Here is a 21,031-nt window from a genome sequence, read left to right as displayed (position 1 = left end):
AGGCCTGCGTACCGCAAAAAAAAAAAAAAAAAATGTGCACAGAAACTAAGTTACTGTAGAGGAAGTTGGGCCCTGCCTCGCTGGCAAGAAAGAGGAGCAGGTTCTGAGGAAAAGATGGAAGCGGACTACTGGGTCACCACTCAGGAGATGCCAGGCTGCTCCCTGGTCTGGCCTGCGTCACCCACAGCCTTGGACCTGGGCAGAGAAGGAAGCAAGGAGACACTCCCAACATGGCAGCCCTGGGCAGCTGGAGAGTGTGGGTCACTGGTCATGTGATACCCCAAAGCCAATGACCAGACCTCTCTCTCTGTACAGTTTAAATGCTTTATAGCTCAAGCAATGTAGAAGGAAAGAAACAAGAGTCAAAGAACTGGGTATTCTAATCTAAGAAAGAGGAGAAGAAATAAATAAATCTCTGTAACTATTAAAATAGTTATTCAACTTAGTGTCAACTCAGAACTTCTTATTAAGCCCCTACCACCTGCCAGGCTCTGTGTAAGACCCGAGAATCCATGGCAAACATGCTTAGTTCTGTCTCTGTTCTACTGAAATGTAGTCTAGGGAGATGATCTAGATGAGGTGAAAGGAAGTGAGAGTTGTGACACATTAGGGTCAGTTCCTACAGGAATTTATAGAATCTTATCTCTAAACTTAACAAAAGTGGCCAGCGCCGTATCTGAATCTCCCATCCAAGTTTTCACTTTTGTCTGCGTCTGCTGGAACTGTTGCCAGTGGCACCGAGCCTGACCTCTGATCCAATCCTTTTCCTCTTAATCCAAGCTACAGAAAGATAGGAATGTTTTTAAAAGCACTAGGCTTTGAAAAGCAAGAACATGAAGAACCTTCTCCCATTTCTCCTCCAAAAACGGAAGAGCATGAAGACCCACATGTCTGTAGAGTTCAGATTCCATGAGGCGCAACTTCAGAGGGGCTTGGCAGGTACAACCTACCCAGCACACAGCACAGGTTCCTTTTTTGAGGAGGGTTAGGGGAGCATCTTTCTCCTCTCTAGTTGTGATGTTAAAGATATTCCAGCTCCTAGACACATTCCAACTGGCTTGGCCTCCACCTCCACCCCTTTCTCTCTGGCCCTAGGTGAGCAGCACTTGTGCACCATGGCTACCCCAGAGTAAGTTTCCAGCCAGGTTTCCAGAAGAGAAAAACATGTCCTAATATGGCCCAAAGATTTAAGTTCTACTCGAAGTAATCTGGCAGTGGACAACCCTACTCCTTTCTTGGAAGATGGAGTCCTCTGGCCACTTTATGTCCTATCTTCTTTGCTTCTTTTTTTTTTTGGCTGTGTTGGGTCTTCACTGCTATGTGCGGCCCTCTCTAGTTGTGGTGAGCAGGGGCCACCCTTCACTGCGGTGAGCAGGCTTCTCATTGCGGTGGCTTCTCTTGTTGCGGAGCATGGGCTCTAGGCACGTGGGCTTCAGTAGTTGTGGCACATAGGCTCTAGAGCACAAGCTCAGTAGTTGTGGCACATGAGCCCAGCTGCTCCGCGGCATGTGGGATCCTCCCAGACCAGGGCTCGAAACCGTGTCCCCTGCATTGGCAGGTGGATTTTTTTTTTTTAACATTTTTTATTGGAGTATAATTGCTTTACAATGGTGTGTTAGTTTCTGTTTTATAACAAAGTGAATCAGCTATACATATACATATATCCCCATATCTCCTCCCTCTTACCCTCCCTATCCCACCCCTCTAGGTGGTCACAAAGCACCGAGCTGATCTCCCTGTGCTATGCAGCTGCTTCCCACTAGCTATCTATTTTACATTTGATATATATGTCCATGCCACACTCTCACTTCGTCCCAGCTTACCCTTCCCCCTCCCCATATCCTCAAGTCCATTCTCTTTGTCTGCGTCTTTATTCCTGTCCTGCCCCTGGGTTCTTCAGAACCATTTTTTTTTTTAGATTCCATATATATGTGTTAGCATACGGTATTTGTTTTTCTCTTTCTGACTTACTTCACTCTGTATGACAGACTCTAGGTCCATCCACCTCACTACAAATAACTCAATTTCATTTCTTTTTACGGCTGAGTAATATTCCATTGTATATATGTGCCACATCTTCTTTATCCATTCCTCTGTGGATGGACACTTAGGTTGCTTCCATGTCCTGGCTATTGTAAATAGAGCTGCAGTGAACATTGGGGTACATGACTCTTTTTGATGGCAGGCAGATTCTTAACCACTGCACCACCAGGGAAGCCCCTCTTCTTTGCTTCTTTTTCTGACATGGTCCCAGCCATATTTTAGTTGACTTGAGATCACTAGCACCTAATTGTCTGAGAGCTAAATGACCTTGAGCGAGGACATTGTTTTCTTGGGAACCTAGTTAACTGCATTTATCATGGCTGGCAAATGCTTCTCCCTCTTCCTTGTTCCAGCTCATCAACTTTTTTCTGGCTGAGGGTAGCCTCCAAGTGAATTATAAAATTGACAGGCATTGAGCACTAGAAGTAGGTCACTTGAAACATCAGCTGTGGGGCTTCCCTGGTGGCACAGTGGTTGAGAGTCCGCCTGTCGATGCAGGGGACACAGGTTTGTGCCCCGGTCCGGGAAGATCCCACATGCCACGGAGTGGCTGGGCCCGTGAGCCATGGCCGCTGAGCCTGCGCGTCCGGAGCCTGTGCTCCGCAATGGGAGAGGCCACAGCAGTGAGAGGCCCGCGTACCGCAAAAAAAAAAAAAAAAAAAACCATCAGCTGTGATTGTTTTCCCAGGGTGTTTCTGTTGGGTATTCCCTTTTTGTCACTGTCCCTCAGTTTTTTAGACTCTTTATACTACAGATTCACAGTGGTAAAAGAGCAGTAGTAAATACAACCATATATCCCAGTTAGAGGAAGGTGACTCTCCCAGTAGACCCCATTGGGGTCCCTGTCTTCCTTACTTCATAAGCGTCTGTGAAGCCACTGTGTTCAGCACTGGAGTTACAGGTATGAAGAACTCCGGGACCCTGCCCTTCAGGAGCTTCAAGCTAATGTAGGAGATGACAAGAAAAACAATATGAAACATTGTCATTCATACCACAGGAGTGTTGGGGATTTCTGCCTTTGGGATCTGGGTGAGAGGAGGATGCTTCAAAGAGATGGTTTTAAGAACTGAGTCTTAAAGTAGATGCAAGGCAGGCAGCAGAGGGGGATTGAGAGAGGGGGGAATGGAGGAAAAAATGACCAGTTTATGCAAAGACCCTACCATGGGAAGTGAATGGCAGAGAATGAGGTGGAAGGCAATTGATATGGGGTGACTGAGCCAGACTCTGAGGTTTGGACTTCATCCTGGGGAACGATTAAAAGACTTCAAGCAAAGGAATAACCTGATAAGATTCATTCAGATTTTAGAAAAGTTACTCGAGGCATGGATGGTGGATTGAAAGAGCTGGGGAATTGGACACTAAGGTTCCATTGAACTTGAATCAGATTTCAACATATTTGAACTGAATCAGTGTTGTGTCAATCCAAATTTAAACCACTTCTTTCACCCCAAAATGAAACTTCATGCTGTTTGCAGGCACCCCTTACCCACACTCCAACCCCCCAGGAAAATTAACCTACTCTTTGTCACTATAAATTTACCTTTTCTGGACTTTTCTTTTAATGAAATTCTACAATATGTGATCTTCTGTGTCTGGCTTCTTCCACTTAACATAATGGTTTTGGAGGTCATCTATGCTGCAGTATGCATCACTACTCCATTCCTTTGCATTGTTCAAGAGTATTCTGTTGTATGGATACACCAGCTTTTGTTTATCTGTTCACCAGTTGCTGGACATTTGGGCTGTTACCTTTTGGGGGCTGGTGTGAATGGTGCTGCTAATGAACATTTACCTACAAGTCTTTGTGTGGATGTATGATTTCATTTCTCTTAGGTAGATGGCTGGGAGTGAAATTGCTGGGTCATATATTTATGTTTAACATTTCTAGAAATTACCTAACTGCTTTGCAGAGTGGCTGCAGCATCATTTTACCTAACTGTAAATTTCCTGAGCACCAGATAAATATCACTGTGCTCTGGGGGGGGGAAAAAAAAAATGGAAGTGTCAGACTTCTGAACAAAATCTTATTTGATGTTGTGGTGGGGGGTGTATGCTCCCTTTTTTCAGGGTTAAGAACTTTGTGTTTTGCCGTGGCTGAGATTTCAGAGAGCGACTTTCAGGAGTGGCGAACGGTCTATCAGCGGGCGTCCACATCCGTGCAGAACAGGCTGCTCAAACTGGAAGAGAGCTACGAGTTAATCGAAAAGGTACGTGGAAGACTGTTCTGCCCGTCAGGAAAGTTTGGTTTCCAGAAAACTTGTCTTAATTCAAGGGGCCAATAAAATTAAAATCGAAATATCTTGACACACCGCTAAACTGTTGAATCTCCTCCGGTCTAAGCACTGACAGCTCTTAAAGTTTTTGCTGAAAAGTCTCTGGAATTGCTTTATATAGATCTGGGCTCTTTTCACAATTCTGGATCAAATTTAGTGTCATCTAGCAATACCCTTGCCAAAGTCTTCCATTGCGTCAGCATTGCTGAAGGTGTGCATGCCTCCTGCCCACACACGGACATGCACACAAGCTGCACACACATGCATGTGTGTATATAGTTAATGAAGGCGTATAATGTGTAATACAAAGTAATATAATAAATACACAGCTTGTGTGACTCCATAGCCAATCATATAGAATGTATAAGTGAACAACCCAGTGCTTATACCTGGCCTGTCATTGTTCACTTAGGTACATCCATCATTTCTGCCACAACTATAAATATCCTCATTTTACCGACAAAGAAACCAAGGCTATTCAGCCAAAAAAGTGATGGATACACTATGATTGATGCTGCATAAATAGCAAGAAGTCTTGCTTCCTAAATTAAAAATAGCAAACATTTTTATGTTGTACTTACCGTGTGCCACGTGCTGTTTGTAGCACTTGAATCTGTTAACCCAGCGGTCCCCAACCTTTTTGGCACCAGGGACCAGTTTCATGGAAGACAATTTTTCCACAGACCAGGGAGAGAGGATGGTTTTGGGATGATTCAAGCACATTATATTTATTGTACACTTTATTTCTATTATTATTACATTGTGATATATAATGAAATAATTATACGACTCACCATAATGCTGACAGGAGGCGGAGCTCAGGCGGTAATGCGATTGATGGGGAGCGGCTGTAAATACAGATGAAGCTTCGCTCACTCTCCCGCTGCTCACCTCTTGCTGTGGTCCAGGTTCCTAACAGGCCACGGACCCATAGCGGTCCATGGCTCGGGGGTTGGGGACCCCTGTATTAAATTATTTAATCTTCATAGCATCCCTTTGAGGTAGGTAGTGTTAATTATCCCAACTGTACAGATGAAGAAATCAGGGTACCAGAGAGGTTAAGTAATTTTACAGAGATTACTCGGCTCATAGAGGGTGAACCAGAATTCTCACTCTGGCTCCAGAGTTCATACTCTTAGCCGACTCGAGTATCTTCATTCTGACTTCCTAATTACATAATTCCTTCAACTATACTCATGTTTATAAGGCATAGACTCAAGCTTGATTCAAGTTGATCTTGCCTTCAGATGAGTGACGACTGACATGTTTTTTCTTCGCCTCTCTCAATGTACTTCCTGTCTTGGATGGTAGCCAGCATCATGGATGCTGTCTCCCTGGACCCTTCCCTCCTTCCTTTCCCCGCATGCTGCCCACTCTATGTAATACCGGCAGTAGCATGTTAACAGCTGGAGGTGGTTTTCTCTGGTATGCAGTTGCCACTTGTGACTCTAGATACTGTTCCCCTGTCTTCTCAGTGGATTGAGATCACTTTAGAAGCTAGTTTGTGTCTCATCTCTCCCTTATATTTGAATCTATTTGTATCCTCCTTATTTCTCAGAAGACTTGTGATAGCATGTATGGAACCCTCCAACTCGATAAATCCCACCACCACCACCAATTTTAGATGTGCACACACAGCAGGAGACTTGTTATTAATCAATTTATTGAATTTCTCTCTCCCCTTCTTTTCTAATATCCTTATATATGATTATGTCTTTGGAATATTAGTAATTTTTTATTTATGAGACCATGACTATAATCTCTTTCAATATCTCCAACCAAAGTCCCATATTAAAGTACTAATGGTATTGATTCTTAATCTTTGGCTTTTCTTACTCTTTTGAGAAGTTAAAAAAAAAAAACGTTTGGAAATTATTCTTTTTCTCCTGTCTCCTTTCCTATACAGCCTGAATATAATGTAGCCTTTTCCCCTGTGGCAATGGTAGAATTAATATATAATAACTGACCATAAAAACATTTTAAGTGGATTCTAACCATTAAATTTTGTTTCTACTTGAAGTGCACTGTAGCAGATTCTGGAGTTCAGTGTTTAATGTGCCTAACATTTTTACTGTGAATGTCCTAGAGTTTATAGATTCGATCTTATAGGTTTAACAGTTGTGTGTGTGTGTGTGTGTGTGTGTGTGCGCTTAATATCTGTCATTAAATTTTGACTTCACTCTTTTAACTAAAACAGATGTTCAACCTTTCTTCCAGCAGATGGCGATCGCGAGTCACATTGAAATTTAAGTTGCCTGGGGAACTCCATTACATGTATTTATATATTTTTAGTTTACAGATACAGAAGCCTCCCTTATGACTGTCTCTTACCTAAAATAAATGAAAAAGAGAATTTATAGCTAATTCCTCTTTACTTCATTATAAGCCATGCTCTCTTTTATTGAAAAATCAGAAAGGTGAAGAGATTGGTTCCCATGGTCAGCCAGCTTGTTCCATATAAGGACTGATTTTCTATATCCCCTGAAACCATCGTTTCTTTCAGTAATTAACTTAAGTAACTTTCATTAAGCGGTTAATAGATGCTAGGTATCAGGGATGCACAACCAAATAAGGAACACTCAGTGTGGCCCTCTGAGTGTCATGGTCTGAACCAGTTCCTCCAGGAAATCCAGAGGAGTGACCCACAAACTTGGGCCATAGCAAGCTTTCAGAGAGGTGGTAACTTTTGAAATGAGCCTCAAATGATTATTTTACCAGTTAAAGGAGAGCAGAGGCCTTCTTAGAAGAAAAAGAATAGGCACAATGACACAGAGGGGTCCCTGCAACTAAAAGCTGCTTTTCTGAAAAATGATTCTCCCGCCTGATCGTTTGGGGACTGTGGGGTGATAGCGGGTCTCCCTTGATCTGAGCTTCCATTCTTTGTTAAAATCAGCTGGGATTGGTATTCAGGAGGAGTTGTGGGGGACTGTTATCACACATCGTAGTGAGGCAGGTTTCAGTGTGTCAGCTCAGGTTCTGCTGGTGTGTCACTCTAACTTAAATTTAGCTGTCATAGTCCTAGGCTCATCCATTTTGGCTTCTTCCTTGGCTACTTTAAATGAGACTCATTTATTGTAATCTATTTTTCATATGGTTGGGATCTATTTTTTATATAGACCATAATATTGGACTTGTAAGATAATGACTTTTAAACTGTGAGAGTGGTTTTCAAATCTCTCTTTTTTTCTAAGAGCAGAACCCATTTTCCAAACTAAATATTGTCTGAATATATTTATATATTTTCAGTGTATATGTAATATACAGAGGCAGAGCTTCTCTGGTTAACAAGTGGAGAGGTGGGGAGAAGCCCCTAACTGTCTCTCCCTTCAGACCCTACCTTGCCCTCATCATGGTCCACGAGTGGCTTTTCAGGACTCTGGGGCTCCACGGAACACAGTTTGGAAACCAGATAATATTCCGTATGTGTGTGAAATTTTTAGGAAATGTGCTTCTCAAAATTTCTATAGATATTTTCCCTCACTTTTCAACAAAAGATCAGAACATCCTTGTGGTCATACACAAGATGTTTCTGGCCATATTTGAATTAATGATGCAAAATGCCATTGACACATTAATGGTAGCATTACATTAAAGGCATTTAAAATGTGGAAGATTTGTAGAGCTTTTCCTGAAATCAAGAATGTATTTTTAATAAGTTACAAAATAAGTGGAAATGTTATAATATGGTTAAGGTTGTACTTTTAAACCCTGCTGTCTGTCTTATCCCTCCAGTGTTTGTTCAAACAAGTAATTCAGTTTTCAAAATTTAGTTAAAAGCCTTATTCCCTTGGGGGCTATAACTCCTAGCATAATTCCAAAAACATGTATCCAAATAAGCCAAGAACATCCAAGAAGATAATGCCATGTGTCCCTTGGTGCAGTGCTTTGTTACTTTTCTTCCCAGCTCATCTGAGCACTAGAATGCCCCCCTTCACCTCCAGGGCACAGTAAGGGAGAGAGGATGTGAAAGGTTTGAAAAAGTTCTCTGGATAGGGTTTTCCCTAGTGACAGTCATTTTTAGAGGATTTAGGACTTTTACATCCATCTATAAAATATCAACATCTCTGCTACACAGTTGTACAGTTTGGTCTCCAACACTTGCATTCAGATGGTAGACTTTTCAGGATTAAAAAGAAATCATTTCTCTAATGCTATGAGTTGTTTCAGGATGTTCCTGAAACATCTTTCTTCTTTTACTAAATAAAGGTCAGGAAGGTGACATTTATTACTAGGAAACCCAAGACATTCAGGAACAAGAAGGCTCACATAGTTAAAATGCCAAAGAGATTATGAGAATCACATCAGATACTTGAGGTGTCTTTACCCAGTTTGAGGAGAATTGGAGCATCACTTGGGTTTTGTGGACAGAAAACACCTTTTCGTCTCTGTTCATCACCACTTGAAAGAATATACAGTTGTCTCATTCTTTCAGAAACACACTTGAACTGTTTTACCTTCTTTAGCCTATTTCTTTTGAAAGACAATGTATTTGGACTTGTAATTTAGATTATGAAACCATTTATAGTGTTGGTCTATGTTTTTAAATGTTAGATTATTTTTTAAATTAAGAATTTATTTGTTATTTGGTCGGGAAAAAATAAATAACAGAATAATTATCAAGTCTTATACTTCATTAGCAGTGGTTTCTCTGTAATTTCTCACCTTCCTCTTTGATCTGCTACTTTATATTTATTTCTAAGACACAAATTTATTTGCCTCATACTTACAGTATGCTGCTGGATTCCTTTGAAAATTAGTGGTACAGAGGGCTTTGATCTTACTTATTGGGGAACATTTTATAATTAAACCATTGGTTGAAATCTGAAGGTATTCCTACATGGTAAATAGAGTTTTTGAAAAATTTTTATATTTATTTGCTTCAATAGGGAAATGCAATTGCATAAATTACCTTCTAATCACTCCTGATGTTTGAGAAAGCAAATTATTTATCTTGAGCATTACAGAAAACAGTGAGATATAATATTTGTCTAGTATTTCCCTGGTGATAAAATTGTTCTTGTCTTCTTCTCTTATTATGAGGCATAAATTATAAAATATGCTTTTTGAAAAATCAAAACTTACCCCATACTTTTATCTGTTAACGGTTTTTAGATTAATTATGGGTCAGAGAGGATCATTTTTGAGCTTAAGAGTAATCAAAGAGCTACAATTTTGGCAACATTTAGAACCCCTTTGAATCAGATAGCTGTGTTGTGTCTTATATGCACAAATTTTGTAATTCACAGTTAATATATATCTTCCACTAGATTGAAGCTTCATGAGAGGGATCGTTTTTATCGAACTCATCTCTGTGTCTCCAAGGACTGCCTGTCTGGCCTGTATTAATCACTGAATAAGTATTTTATGAATAAATGAATGAGCCAATTAAATAATTAATTCAAAGGCTAAATTTACTTAGTAAGTGCTTGCTTAACGAAATCCTGCCTTCTGTTATCCACATAGTTCATGCTTTCTGCACATTGAGGATGTTGGTTTCAAATGCGTTGTCACTAAGGATACTTTAGGGATGTGTTAGAAAAGGTAGCTAAGGATTTTAAAGGATGCATTCGTTAGAAATTTAGACTCAGTCATTTTTTTAAAAACCTGTCTTCCTACTTATTTAACATACGAATGTGGGACACACTTGGTCGCAAAGATTCAACAACAAATGCCTCAGCATTTGTCAGGCTCTGTTGTGGGCTCAGGGGGCACAGGACGGGGAAAGGATGGAAAAATCCCTGTCTTCATTTCAGTGCAGGGAGATAGGCAGTAAGCTTGAACACTGGAAAATGTCATCGCAGACAGGGCTTAGCACCCTGGGCTCCGCGATAGGCACCGAGATAGGACAGTGAGGTAGTGAGTGATCTTTTTTTTGTATTATCTCCTTGGTTCCTCCCCAAAATATGGTTGACATTTCTGGGATTTTTTAGAAGACTGCCTTGATGTGGCATAATGCAGATTGACCACTACACTCGGGGGTAACTAACAGCAGTCCAGCACCCTTCCCAACATATGGTGGGGAGTGGTGTAGAGGACTCCTAGAGAAATAGAAAACTTAATGAAAAACAGAACTTTTCCTGAACATTTATGACTGCCAAATTCACAGTAATTTCTGTATTCCAACTGAGTACTTTTTCAGATAAAACCAGCCGTTTCTATTCTTAGTAGCTGCCAATATCACTTTCATTTGTACTAAAAACTGAAACATACTAGATGAAAATTTACATGATGTACTGGTGATTTTGTGGTTTCAAATTCCAGTAGTTTCCTGTTTTACTGTTTGCTTAAGAACATTTGCAGTCTGTCAGCTTATCTACTAAGAAGACCTGCCAGTTTTTGAGCCTCTACTAAGCTTCAAGTCCTCTGCTCCTTAACTTGATTAGTTAGTTCCAGGGGCCTCTAACGTGGGGTACACAAAATGAACCATTGGGGTAAGCAAGAAAATGTTGTAACTTCTGTTTCTATTTATGTTTTACTCATCTTTTTTTTTTTTTTACAATTTGTTGTTGCATTTTGCAATGTATATAATTTATTAACATTAACAAAGCAAATCGGTTATACAAAAGATATAGACATACCTAGTCTTAGGTAAGTACTCAACATCTTTTCCTACCTGTACTCAAAAAAAAAAAAAGGTTAAGATAATCTATTTTCATCCTTAAAACAACTCTAGTACAGCCATATTATTAGCCTTATCTTGCTGATGTAGAAATTCTTAAGTTATTTGCTGAAGGACACATATCCAGTAGTTGGCAGAGCAGGGATTCAACTCCCAGTTCTGTCTTAATTCCAAATCTCATGTTCCTAATCCGTATGTTATTCTGCCAGCATGGTTTGAAAGAAAGCAAGAATGTATGTAAAATGTTGGTGACTTGAAAAGTAAAATGTAACCACGTGTGTAGTTGAGTCATCATGAGATCAGCCCTTGGGGTTGGGAGGCATGGTATTCAGGACCCGTCTGCGTAGGAAATGAGGCCGGCTGTGTGCATTCTGTGTAATGTAATGTACTCTATCCTCCTTAAAAATGAAGGTGGGGGGCTTCCCTGGTGGCACAGTGGTTGGGAGTCCGCCTGCCAATGCAGGGGACGCGGGTTTGTGCCCCGGTCCGGGAAGATCCCACATGCCGCGGAGCGGCTGGGCCCGTGAGCCATGGCCGCTGAGGCTGCGTGTCCGGAGCCTGTGCTCCGAAGCAGGAGAAGCCACAACAGTGAAAGGCCCGCATACCACAAAAAAAAAAAAAAAAAAAATTGAAGGTGGGAATATGTTTTTCATGATTTTCCCTCAACTCGTCTTTAGAGTCTTCTTAGTGAAAGTACTTAATGTTCCCTTAGATCTCTAATCTCACGCTTCTCCTTTCTGGCTGATCAATCCCTAATTATGAACGCTTTGAGGGTAGACTTTCCACACTGGGTTTTGCTGTCTTCTCACTCAGATAAGATGGATGTGTTGTTTTTGCAGGCTACGCCCAGTCACCTCTCAAATTCTGATTCTTTTCAGCTGGGTGTGTGAATTCTGACCTTATTTGGCAAGCCCTTGGCTCTGTGACAACTCAAATATGATTTCTGTGGTTCAGAAAGCACCAAGTTAAAACCTCCTTCTTGGCCTTGGTTGCCTGATTTCTCCAGAAGCAGGCTAATGAGCCATGCCAATGATTTAACGCTGTTAAGTCTTAGTGTACTCTAGCTCAGCTTAAACTGAAAGGACAGAGGTATGAGAGTCTCTTCTGTTAAATAAAACCCCTTTGTTGTGTGCAAAGAGATGTTGAGAAGAGAAGCACAAGAGTGAATGATGCCCAGTGGAATGCAGACCAGAGAGAAGCCGGTGATCTTTGAGAGCCAGCATTGTAGAATGGTTCTGAGAATCCCATGGCCACCAGGGCCTCTGTATTCCAGAGCTACCGTACCTTAAAGCTAAAGAGTATGATGACTGCCACAGTCTTCCAACTGGTCTGGCAACCTCCATTCTTCCCCATCCATCCCCAGTTGGCCACCGGTGAACTCTCTGAGTGTAAATCTGCTCCTGTCCCTCCCCTTCTACAATTCTTCCCCAGATGCCCTTTGCCTTTGGAATCCCAAACATAAAAAACAGCCCCTTTGCTTTCCATTCCCTGCCGGTTTTTCCAGGCTTATTGTTTTCCTAACTTACTACTCAGAGTTTGAGATGACTGATCCAATTTCATCCTCAGAACAACCCTATTAAATTAGCATTATTTAAATCACCACACACCTCACTTCATTTATCGATTCCATATTGACTTAATGGCAGCTTCTCAAACACAATATGCCTTTGCATACCTCTGTCTTTGCAACATGTGATTTCTTCCGTTTGGGATTTCTTCCCACATCCCTCCCCACCTCTCCCAAGTGCTTGGCTAATTCTTAATTCTTTGTTTAGGATTTTAGGTCAAATGTTAACTCGTGTTGGACGGTTTTTTTGAGCCACGCAAACTAAGAAAATACTTATTTCCTGTTTTTATCTTTTGTACTCACAGAAAATTTTGTGTTTACTTCTAAGATAGTATATAGCATATAGTAATGTGATTATTTAGGGAGAGTACTGTTTTTCTCTGATGGTAATCGTATATTACACTTGTGAGGCTCTGTCTATAGTTTGGGATTGCAAGGAGAGGAGAGAGAACTGGGACCAGAGGACCTAAGGCCAGGCTAAGAAAGAAGGGTCAGAGCTGACCCAGGAAGTATCAAGAGCAATCAGTCAGGATGGAGGCCGGTGCAGAGATGCGCTGCTCACCAGTATTATGCATCAAGGGTCTGCATACTCCAGCACAAGAACCACATTCACCCACTGCCTATTTTTGTAAATAAAGTTTTATTGGAACACAGCTCCATCCATTTGTTTATAAATTGTCTTTGGCCATTTTCACACTACAATGACAGCATTGAGTCGTTGCAGCACAGAATGTACGACCCTCAAACCCTAAAATATTTACCATCTGTCTCTTTACAGAAAAAGTTTGTCAGCCTTGCTGGAGACAAGCAATTAGGTCCTCAAACCAGCAGCATTGTCACCAATGTACATTTCCAGGCCTCATCTCAGACCTACTTATTGAGAAATTCTGCGGGTAGGGCCCACTGATATGTGTGTAATAAGCCCCTCAGGTAAATCTGAAGACCGCTGCTCTCCATTTCTGCTCCTGTGGCTAATTACTTGGGGCTTGATGACAGCCAGGCAGCAGGGTCTAGGAGAAACAGGTACCAATGCAAGGCAAGGGGGTACAGTCAAAACAAGGAAGGCAGAATCCAAAGAATGGATTCTGAAGTACAAATTCAAGGAAGGAAGGGACTATGGTTGTGTCCCACCATCTTGCCCAGAACTACCTGCTCGGTGTGTGTGTGAGGGAATGAATGCAGGCACACGTGTGTGTGTGGAAGGAAACCAGTCCCAAAATGTGAGTCTGGGGCCTGCAGGTGGAAACAGGAAACAGGTACCCCTGGCAGGAACGCCTCAGGACTGAGGCTGAAACCCATTCACAGAAACAGTATTACCAAAAACTGAACAACAGAGACAAATGTTTAAAAACCTGATGATTTACATAAAATTCTAACTTTCATTTAATCTCAGCTTTACTTTCCATTCGCTGCCTTGGGGTGTGTATTGATTCTTGGTGTCTTGTTTCTACCATCCTAGCTCAGCTGGACCCCAGTTTGACCTGACATAATTTATTCAGCCTCCCCGAAGCTATTAACTGAATGAATCAGTGTAAAGCACGTAGCAGTATCTGGTATTTCTGTGCTAAGGAAATGTTTCTTCATCTGCCTAGTCACAATCTTATTTTATGTTGTAACAAAGGTTCCCAAATGTTACTACTATTTATTCATATTTACTCCAGTGATAAAACTTTATTTACCAGTATTATTCCTTTTATTTGTCTTCAAAGAAACTTCTGCCCGATAGTCCATGTTATCGTCTCGAAGCCCAAGTTGATATGAGTTTGATAACTATGCTTTTCCTCATTTAGGAACATATCATAAACTTTTAAAAACTACGAAATAATCTAAGCCCTGACACGATATTTGCTTATATGGAAATAGGTCATTTTAAGGTTCCATTATTTCCCAATATATGTAATATAAATGTATTGGGGAAAAAACACAATTTCCAAATCTGTCATAATACATTTTGCCATAGTTTTTAAATACTCTACATGACGTTTGTATCTTCACTAGGGTAGAAATTTTATACTTATATCCCTTTTTAAAAGCATTACATTATGAACATCTAAAAGAGAAAATAAGATTATTGATGACTTTTCTAGGTAAATAAATATTATTTCATGATTTTTCAGTGATAACTAAATCTATATTATATCAAAGAGGCATCAACTGAAACCTTTATAACTTCTGGCACAGTGACATTTTGAAAGTAAAATTAGTCTTTGGAGGTTTTTTTTTTTTAATTCCATAAATGCCATGGGAATTTTATCACATTTCAACACTTGCTGAATATGTAATTCCCATTGTGACCATTAGTGGCCATCTGTGTAAGGTAATACATGTTTGGGATGAAATTGATTATGGCCTAAACGCTCTTGTGTTATGATCAGGAAAAGCACGCAAAGTTCAAATCTTTTTTCCTAATGATCATTGTGTAGCTAAAGATATTCATTTCCAGAGGCTGAACAGCCTATCACTCAAGATCTAATCTCACAATAAATGACACCAGGGCCAAAGGAAAGGAGCCTGCAGAGCCTTCCACTAAAATTAGTAAATGCTGTACCTGAGGATAAAGGGAAAATTAACAGGCTTTCAAATGTAGGTTTTCTTTCGTAGGCATCAAAGTAGACCCACTGCAATTTTGCTAAATATTCAGAAATGTTTCATTAGAAATTCCTGTTATCATAGCCACCAACATGCTCCAAGTTAACCTACTTGTAACATTTCTCAGCATATTCATTGCTGGCCCTACCTTTTTGGTACTTTATATTATCTTTGCCTGGTTTGGAAAATGTTTCCTTTGTACCTCTGCAAAACCAGCTGCTTTCCTTCTTTTAAATATGCTTTCAGTGTGATCTCCCCCATGCAGTCCTTTTATTTTTATTAGGTTTGTGCAGAGTAGTGTATACCCATGTACTTCCTGAGCTCATATATCCCCTTAAAGTAGGACTAGAAAACAGGCAAATAAACTTGTTTATATATTTCTAATTAGTGTATTCACATCTTGGCTCTCACATTATCTAGTTACCCCCAGGGTTTTGTGAAACATACTACAAAAAACAATACTTTTTTTGGTTTAAGATTTTTGAGAGCTTATATTACTGAACTATCTTCATGATCATCTAAAATCTTATCATGCTTTCTGTGGAATATCTAACATTTGAACACAACTATATCCTGATCTTCCCTGGCATGTGGGCCAGAATGATTTAGCTACTGATTTCCTAAAAGTAGCCAAAAGAACTGATGGGATCATTGTCTCAGTGTTGAAATTACAGCAGTTGTGATGCTGGCATAATTGATGCTGAACTGGTCTTCCTTTTCATTCTTGAACTTCTTGATGATGATTATTCATCAGGTTTTGATAGATTTCAAATCTGCTTCCCATTAAAGATAATAAAATAATGCTGTCTTTTTAAAGAAGGAAATTTGCCTTCCTGTCTTATATATTACATACTAGGAAGTCATGCATCAAGTGAATCTAATAGCTGCATAAATTATTTGGAATATCTTGAAGAGAAAATAGTCTAGATTGCAACAATACTTTAGAACATTTGGATTGGAGGTTGTTTTGTTTTTGGTTTTTGTTTGTTTGTTTTGTCATTCACTCACTCTGCAAATATACCAAATGCTGACTATCAGTGTTCTGGAGATACAGTATAAAGGTGATCCCTACTTTTCCTTTTTTCAACTTAAAATTGCACTTTTTATAGGGAGCCAGGGACCAAAGACTCCCTAGAGCTCTTCTTAAGCATCTCCTCGGAATCTGATGTTGTATGTCTGGACTCACAGGGTCTTCTTTGAGTTAGCACTTAGTGCTCAGGCCAGCATTCTTATGAGGAATATGCCCAAGTTAAGGGCCCTTCACTCCCTCATGCCGAATAGGGACATCAGCCTACAACCAGAGGAGGAGCTGCATTTGTTCTGCTACCTAATATTACTTAAGTAGAAAAGAACTTAAAGAAATCAACACTAGCCCCTCACAGACTGATGCCTACTTAATTTACTTCAGCCAACATTTATGGGGCAGAGACTGGGAGTTGACCACTATCTTGGGCACCATCCTAGACACAAAGGGACAAGAACGTGATGGGCAATACAGAGGATCTTGGTTCAAGCCCTGCCCTTCCGTAATCTATCAAGTTATGTCACTGTGACAAATCATTGTCCCCCTCTGGGCTCCTGTCTCCTCATTTGTGAAGAAACAAGGAGCTTGGAGGCATGACCCCTAATTTTGAACAAAACTACCAGAGTCATACGTTTAAACAAGTAATCTTAATATGATAAATTAAGTATGTAAAGATGAGCAAAGTTCTATCAGAGCACAGCAGAGGGGAAAACTTGTTTTAAGAAGTAAAGGAAAACTTCTTTTGGACTTCCAGGATGAGCCACGTTTCACCAGGCAGGGCCGTGGTGGATGTGTGTGTGTCTGTACACATACCTACACACGTAAACACATGCATGTGTGTATATACTAACACTGATGCATAGGCTCGCCCATCTATATTTAAGCCCTGTGGCAGAGACTGCAGGCCAGCTAATTTAACACCTATTCCTACTGCCCTTCTGCCTTGCCCCTCCACTGAGGCTGGAAAAGCTAAATACTAACAGTTCAGGATGGCCATGTAGCACCATCGGGCCAGTTGCTGTATTCGGAAATACGCTGAGGACTTTTAGAAACCCTTTTGCTTTTCAAATAAGAGGTGGATCCAGTTGGTTTTACCACCTTTTTCTTGTCTTCAGTGTGGCTGTTGTAGCTGCGACAGCCACCTTGAGACATTGAGAGAGATCTGGAGAATGCGTGGAAATATGGTCAAGCCAACGATCTTATACCCACAGCTACCCACTTCAGTACTAATGATGTTAGAAGTCTTTATTTAAGCCCCTTTCCGTCAGATTTTTTTTTCTATTATTTATAGCCAAAAACATTCCTAAGCAATATACTCATCAACTGCAGACACTGACTCTTAGTGTTTGTGTATATATTTAACTTTATTTTCCATGCCTACCAAGACTTGGGGCTATTTTTAGACTTGAATTGTGACGAAAAGTAAATAGGACTTAATGTTAAAGGGAAAAATAGAAAGTGGAATGCTTTCTTTATTATTATCAACCCAGGCACTATCCTTTGCAGCAATCTCCCATATATCTAGTCTGTCCTTGTCTGATATTGTAAATAAAAAATGAAGTCAAGAAGGGAGAAAATAGTTGAGAAGAAAGATAAAAGCTGAAAGTAGTTCATTCTGGAGGTTAGGTTATGGGGAAAATGGGTAAGACTGAGAATCAGTTGTGGCTTGCAGAACACCATTGGGAAGGGTACCCAGCTAGTGACAACGCCTGGTCACATGATGGAAAGAAAGATTTAAATCTTAATCCATCATTGCCCATTCCTATGTATTTAGGACCGAGAACACCATTATCTGTTTCCATTTGGCAGGCCAGGTTTCCCTAAACAGCCAGGAGATTGTTCTCACTTTTCCCTCCGTTTAGGAAGATGAGAGAAGCAACCATTCTTCTTCTTTGTCAGAGATGAGAACAGCTTTCCACAGAGTGTTTCGGTTGTGTTCAGTCTTGTATGAAAGATACCATCTAAGGAGCAAGAGATCTTTAACGGTCTCTGACCTTCCACTATGCAAACATGGAACCATGTGAAAAACACTCAGTCCTGTTCTTTCTTTCAGAGACTAATGCTATCACTTTGTTTATTGCTCCTTTCTTCATCCTTTCTCATTGTATTTTGTGTCTACATTTCCTGACACTGCATCAAATTGCAATTTAATAGTGTTCGCCTGTAACCTTACTCTTTTTCAAACAGATCAGTTGGATTACTTCTTTGCTGTGGTGATCTTCCATAGTTTTTGTTTTTATTTTTTCTTACTAGCTGCCTGCTCCTTTTTAACTGTTTTTGATTCCCCCCTTCTACATTTGTGTGTGTGTGTTTAGAATCAGTTCCTTAACCTTAGGGAGGAGTAAGGTAAGACAGGTAGCTTCAGGGAGCCTAAGTCTCCTGCCAGAAGTACTGGATAAAAGTTAGGGATCCTTGAGAGAGAAAACTCAATGGGGTATTTGGAATTTACAACAAATTCATGAATTATCATTTAGTCTCTGATTTTAAAACATATATACACTTCAATTTTTCATTCTTAAAGAATCTAAACTTTTTTTTTTTTTTTTTAATCTTAAAAAATGTTGCCACTCTCTTTCTCCAGAATCTTCAGCTACTTGGAGCCACAGCCATCGAGGATAAATTACAAGATCAAGTGCCTGAAACCATAGAAACTCTAATGAAAGCAGACATCAAAATCTGGATCCTTACAGGAGACAAGCAGGAAACTGCCATTAACATTGGTAATTCACCTAATTTAAACTTTAAGTCATGGTGCTTTTTAACATGTTTTGATATATTTTAGAAGATAGATTTGAGATATTTCAAGATTTGAAAGATTTGATATTTTCAGATTTCCATATTTGTTAATATCATCGGGCTTGTCTATTTACTTATGGCCCCAGTGCCCCTTTAAATTTGCAATGATTGTATGTACAGCCAAACTTCAGCTCTTGCAGCTATGTAATGCCCTCTCTCAAATTTGTATCCCTGCCTAGCCCCACCTCCCATCCATAATTGACACATGTAGGTAACCATTCTGCAGCTGTCTGCCAAAGTCTGGAGGTGGGGATTATGGCAGGCTTGTATACCGACACTTGTTTCTGTGACCAAAGGTTATTTCTGAGATAGGAAGTAAGGTTCTTGCTAGTTTTCACTCATCCTACAGTTAATTCCAATTTTGCAGAAGGAGGTTATATTAGGCAGCTCAGGCTGCCATAACAGAATACCACAGGTTAGATGACTTAAGCAACAGAAGGTTATCTTCTCACAGTCATGGAGGCTGGAAGTCCGAATCAAAATGTCAGCAGGCCGGTTTCTCCTGAGACCTCTCCTCCTGGCTTGCAGATGGCCGCCTTCTCTCTGTGTCCTCGCCTGGCCTTTCCTCTGTGGATTCTCACAGAGCATCTGGTGTTTCTTCCTCTTCTTATAAGGACACTAGTCCTGTTGGATTAGGGATCACCCTTAGGACCTTAGTTAACTGTAGGTAGCTCCTTAAAGACCCTACCTCCAAATGCATTCACAGTGGCAGTTAGGGCTTCAACATATGAATGGGGAGGTGGGGCCACAATTCAGTCTGTAACAGAGGAGAAAGCTAATATTCGCTGTTAGAGGCCTATAGTACCAACAATATGCAAGAAAAATACTGCTTTTTTCCCCCAGTTCAGTAATAGTTTGTTGCCTGAACACTGTGAACCTGACCGTAACCTCTGGATGGTATTGATGTTATGAATTACATGCAAAACTCTCCCACAACTAAAGAAAGCATTTCAGCGGTATTCACAAGATGAAACCACATTTTTAGAAAGTCATCAAGTATCATGTATCTAAAAACATATAACTAATACTCCTTTGAGAAGTGTGAGTAATGACAGTATTCTGTGATAAATACTGTATTTATAAATATAGTATTTGTATTAAATAGTATATATACTATAAATTTATAGTAAATTGATGTTGTTAATAGAGGAAAATTAATTTTTAAAAGAAAACTAACCAGTAGAAGTTTAAACCTACAGGCCAAAGAAGTTGTTAATTTTGATTATAAAAATTACCACTGGTGTTAGAGACAAAATGGAAAGAAGATGTATGAGAATACAGAATTCTTCAGAATCAGGAGGCCTAGAACACACAGATATGATAAAGCAACATGACTACAGATAGAGGAAAAATGCATGGTGGTAAAGAGTAATATGTGGGCAAAATAAGCAAATCCTCAAGGTGGTTCCAGATTTGTAGCCATTATGAAAGTTCCTCTGGAAAGGAGAGTATGGTGGTGGTTTCTAGCAACATTTAACCTTTAGAATCTTAGGCCATACTTGTTCCTAGAAAAGGGAAGGTAAGATTCATTCATTCAGCAAATGATGATGGTGCCTGTGGTGCCAGGCATCAGTTAAGAACAGGGAACAAAACGTATCAGAGTCTCTGCCCTCAGAGCTCAAATCCTAGTCAGGGAAACAGACAATAAAGTAAATGAGAAAGACACATAGTATATTCGATGGCAATAATTGCTCTAAAGAAAAATAAAACAAGGAAGGGAGAATAGGGCATTGCACAGAGGGATTCAGTTTTAAATCAGGAAGTCAAGAACTCTTGAGAAGGCGACATCTCAGGAATGACCTAAGAGAGGAAAAGATGTCACTTGGATAATTCGGGAGAGGTGTCTTCTGTTCTAGAGAAAGAACAGAAATGCAAAGTGTGAGAGGAGGGGAAGAGGTCAGCAGTGTAGCAGAGCCCAGGTTGGATGGGCCTCCCAGACCGTTGTCCAGACTTGGCTTTTATACTGAGTGAGATGGGAAACCATTGGATGGTACTGAACTGAGCAGAGGAAACACTTGATCTGACTTTCCTGTTAAAAAAAAAAAAAAAAAAGGGCCCGTTGCAACCCTGGGGGGGGCTGGAAGAAAGGGAATGGATATGGAAATACCAAGCATCAAGCC

At 40.3% G+C, this 21,031-nt stretch overlaps 1 protein-coding gene across 2 annotated transcripts in view; it reads left to right on the top strand.

Moving 5' to 3' along the window:
• ATP8A1 (ATPase phospholipid transporting 8A1) overlaps positions 1-21,031 on the top strand; it is a 236,036-nt gene that overhangs the window by 119,617 nt on the left and 95,388 nt on the right. For both annotated transcript variants that reach the window (XM_007453048.1, XM_007453049.1), the window contains exons 21-22: positions 4,111-4,250; positions 18,697-18,835. In XM_007453048.1, coding sequence (XP_007453110.1) covers positions 4,111-4,250; positions 18,697-18,835 — 279 coding nt within the window. The remainder of the gene's footprint in view (positions 1-4,110; positions 4,251-18,696; positions 18,836-21,031) is intronic.

Source organism: Lipotes vexillifer, unplaced genomic scaffold, assembly GCF_000442215.2.
Source record: "Lipotes vexillifer unplaced genomic scaffold, Lipotes_vexillifer_v1.1 scaffold1272, whole genome shotgun sequence".
Classification (NCBI taxonomy): Eukaryota; Metazoa; Chordata; class Mammalia; order Artiodactyla; family Lipotidae; genus Lipotes; species Lipotes vexillifer.
This window is presented reverse-complemented; position numbering and strand designations above follow the sequence as displayed.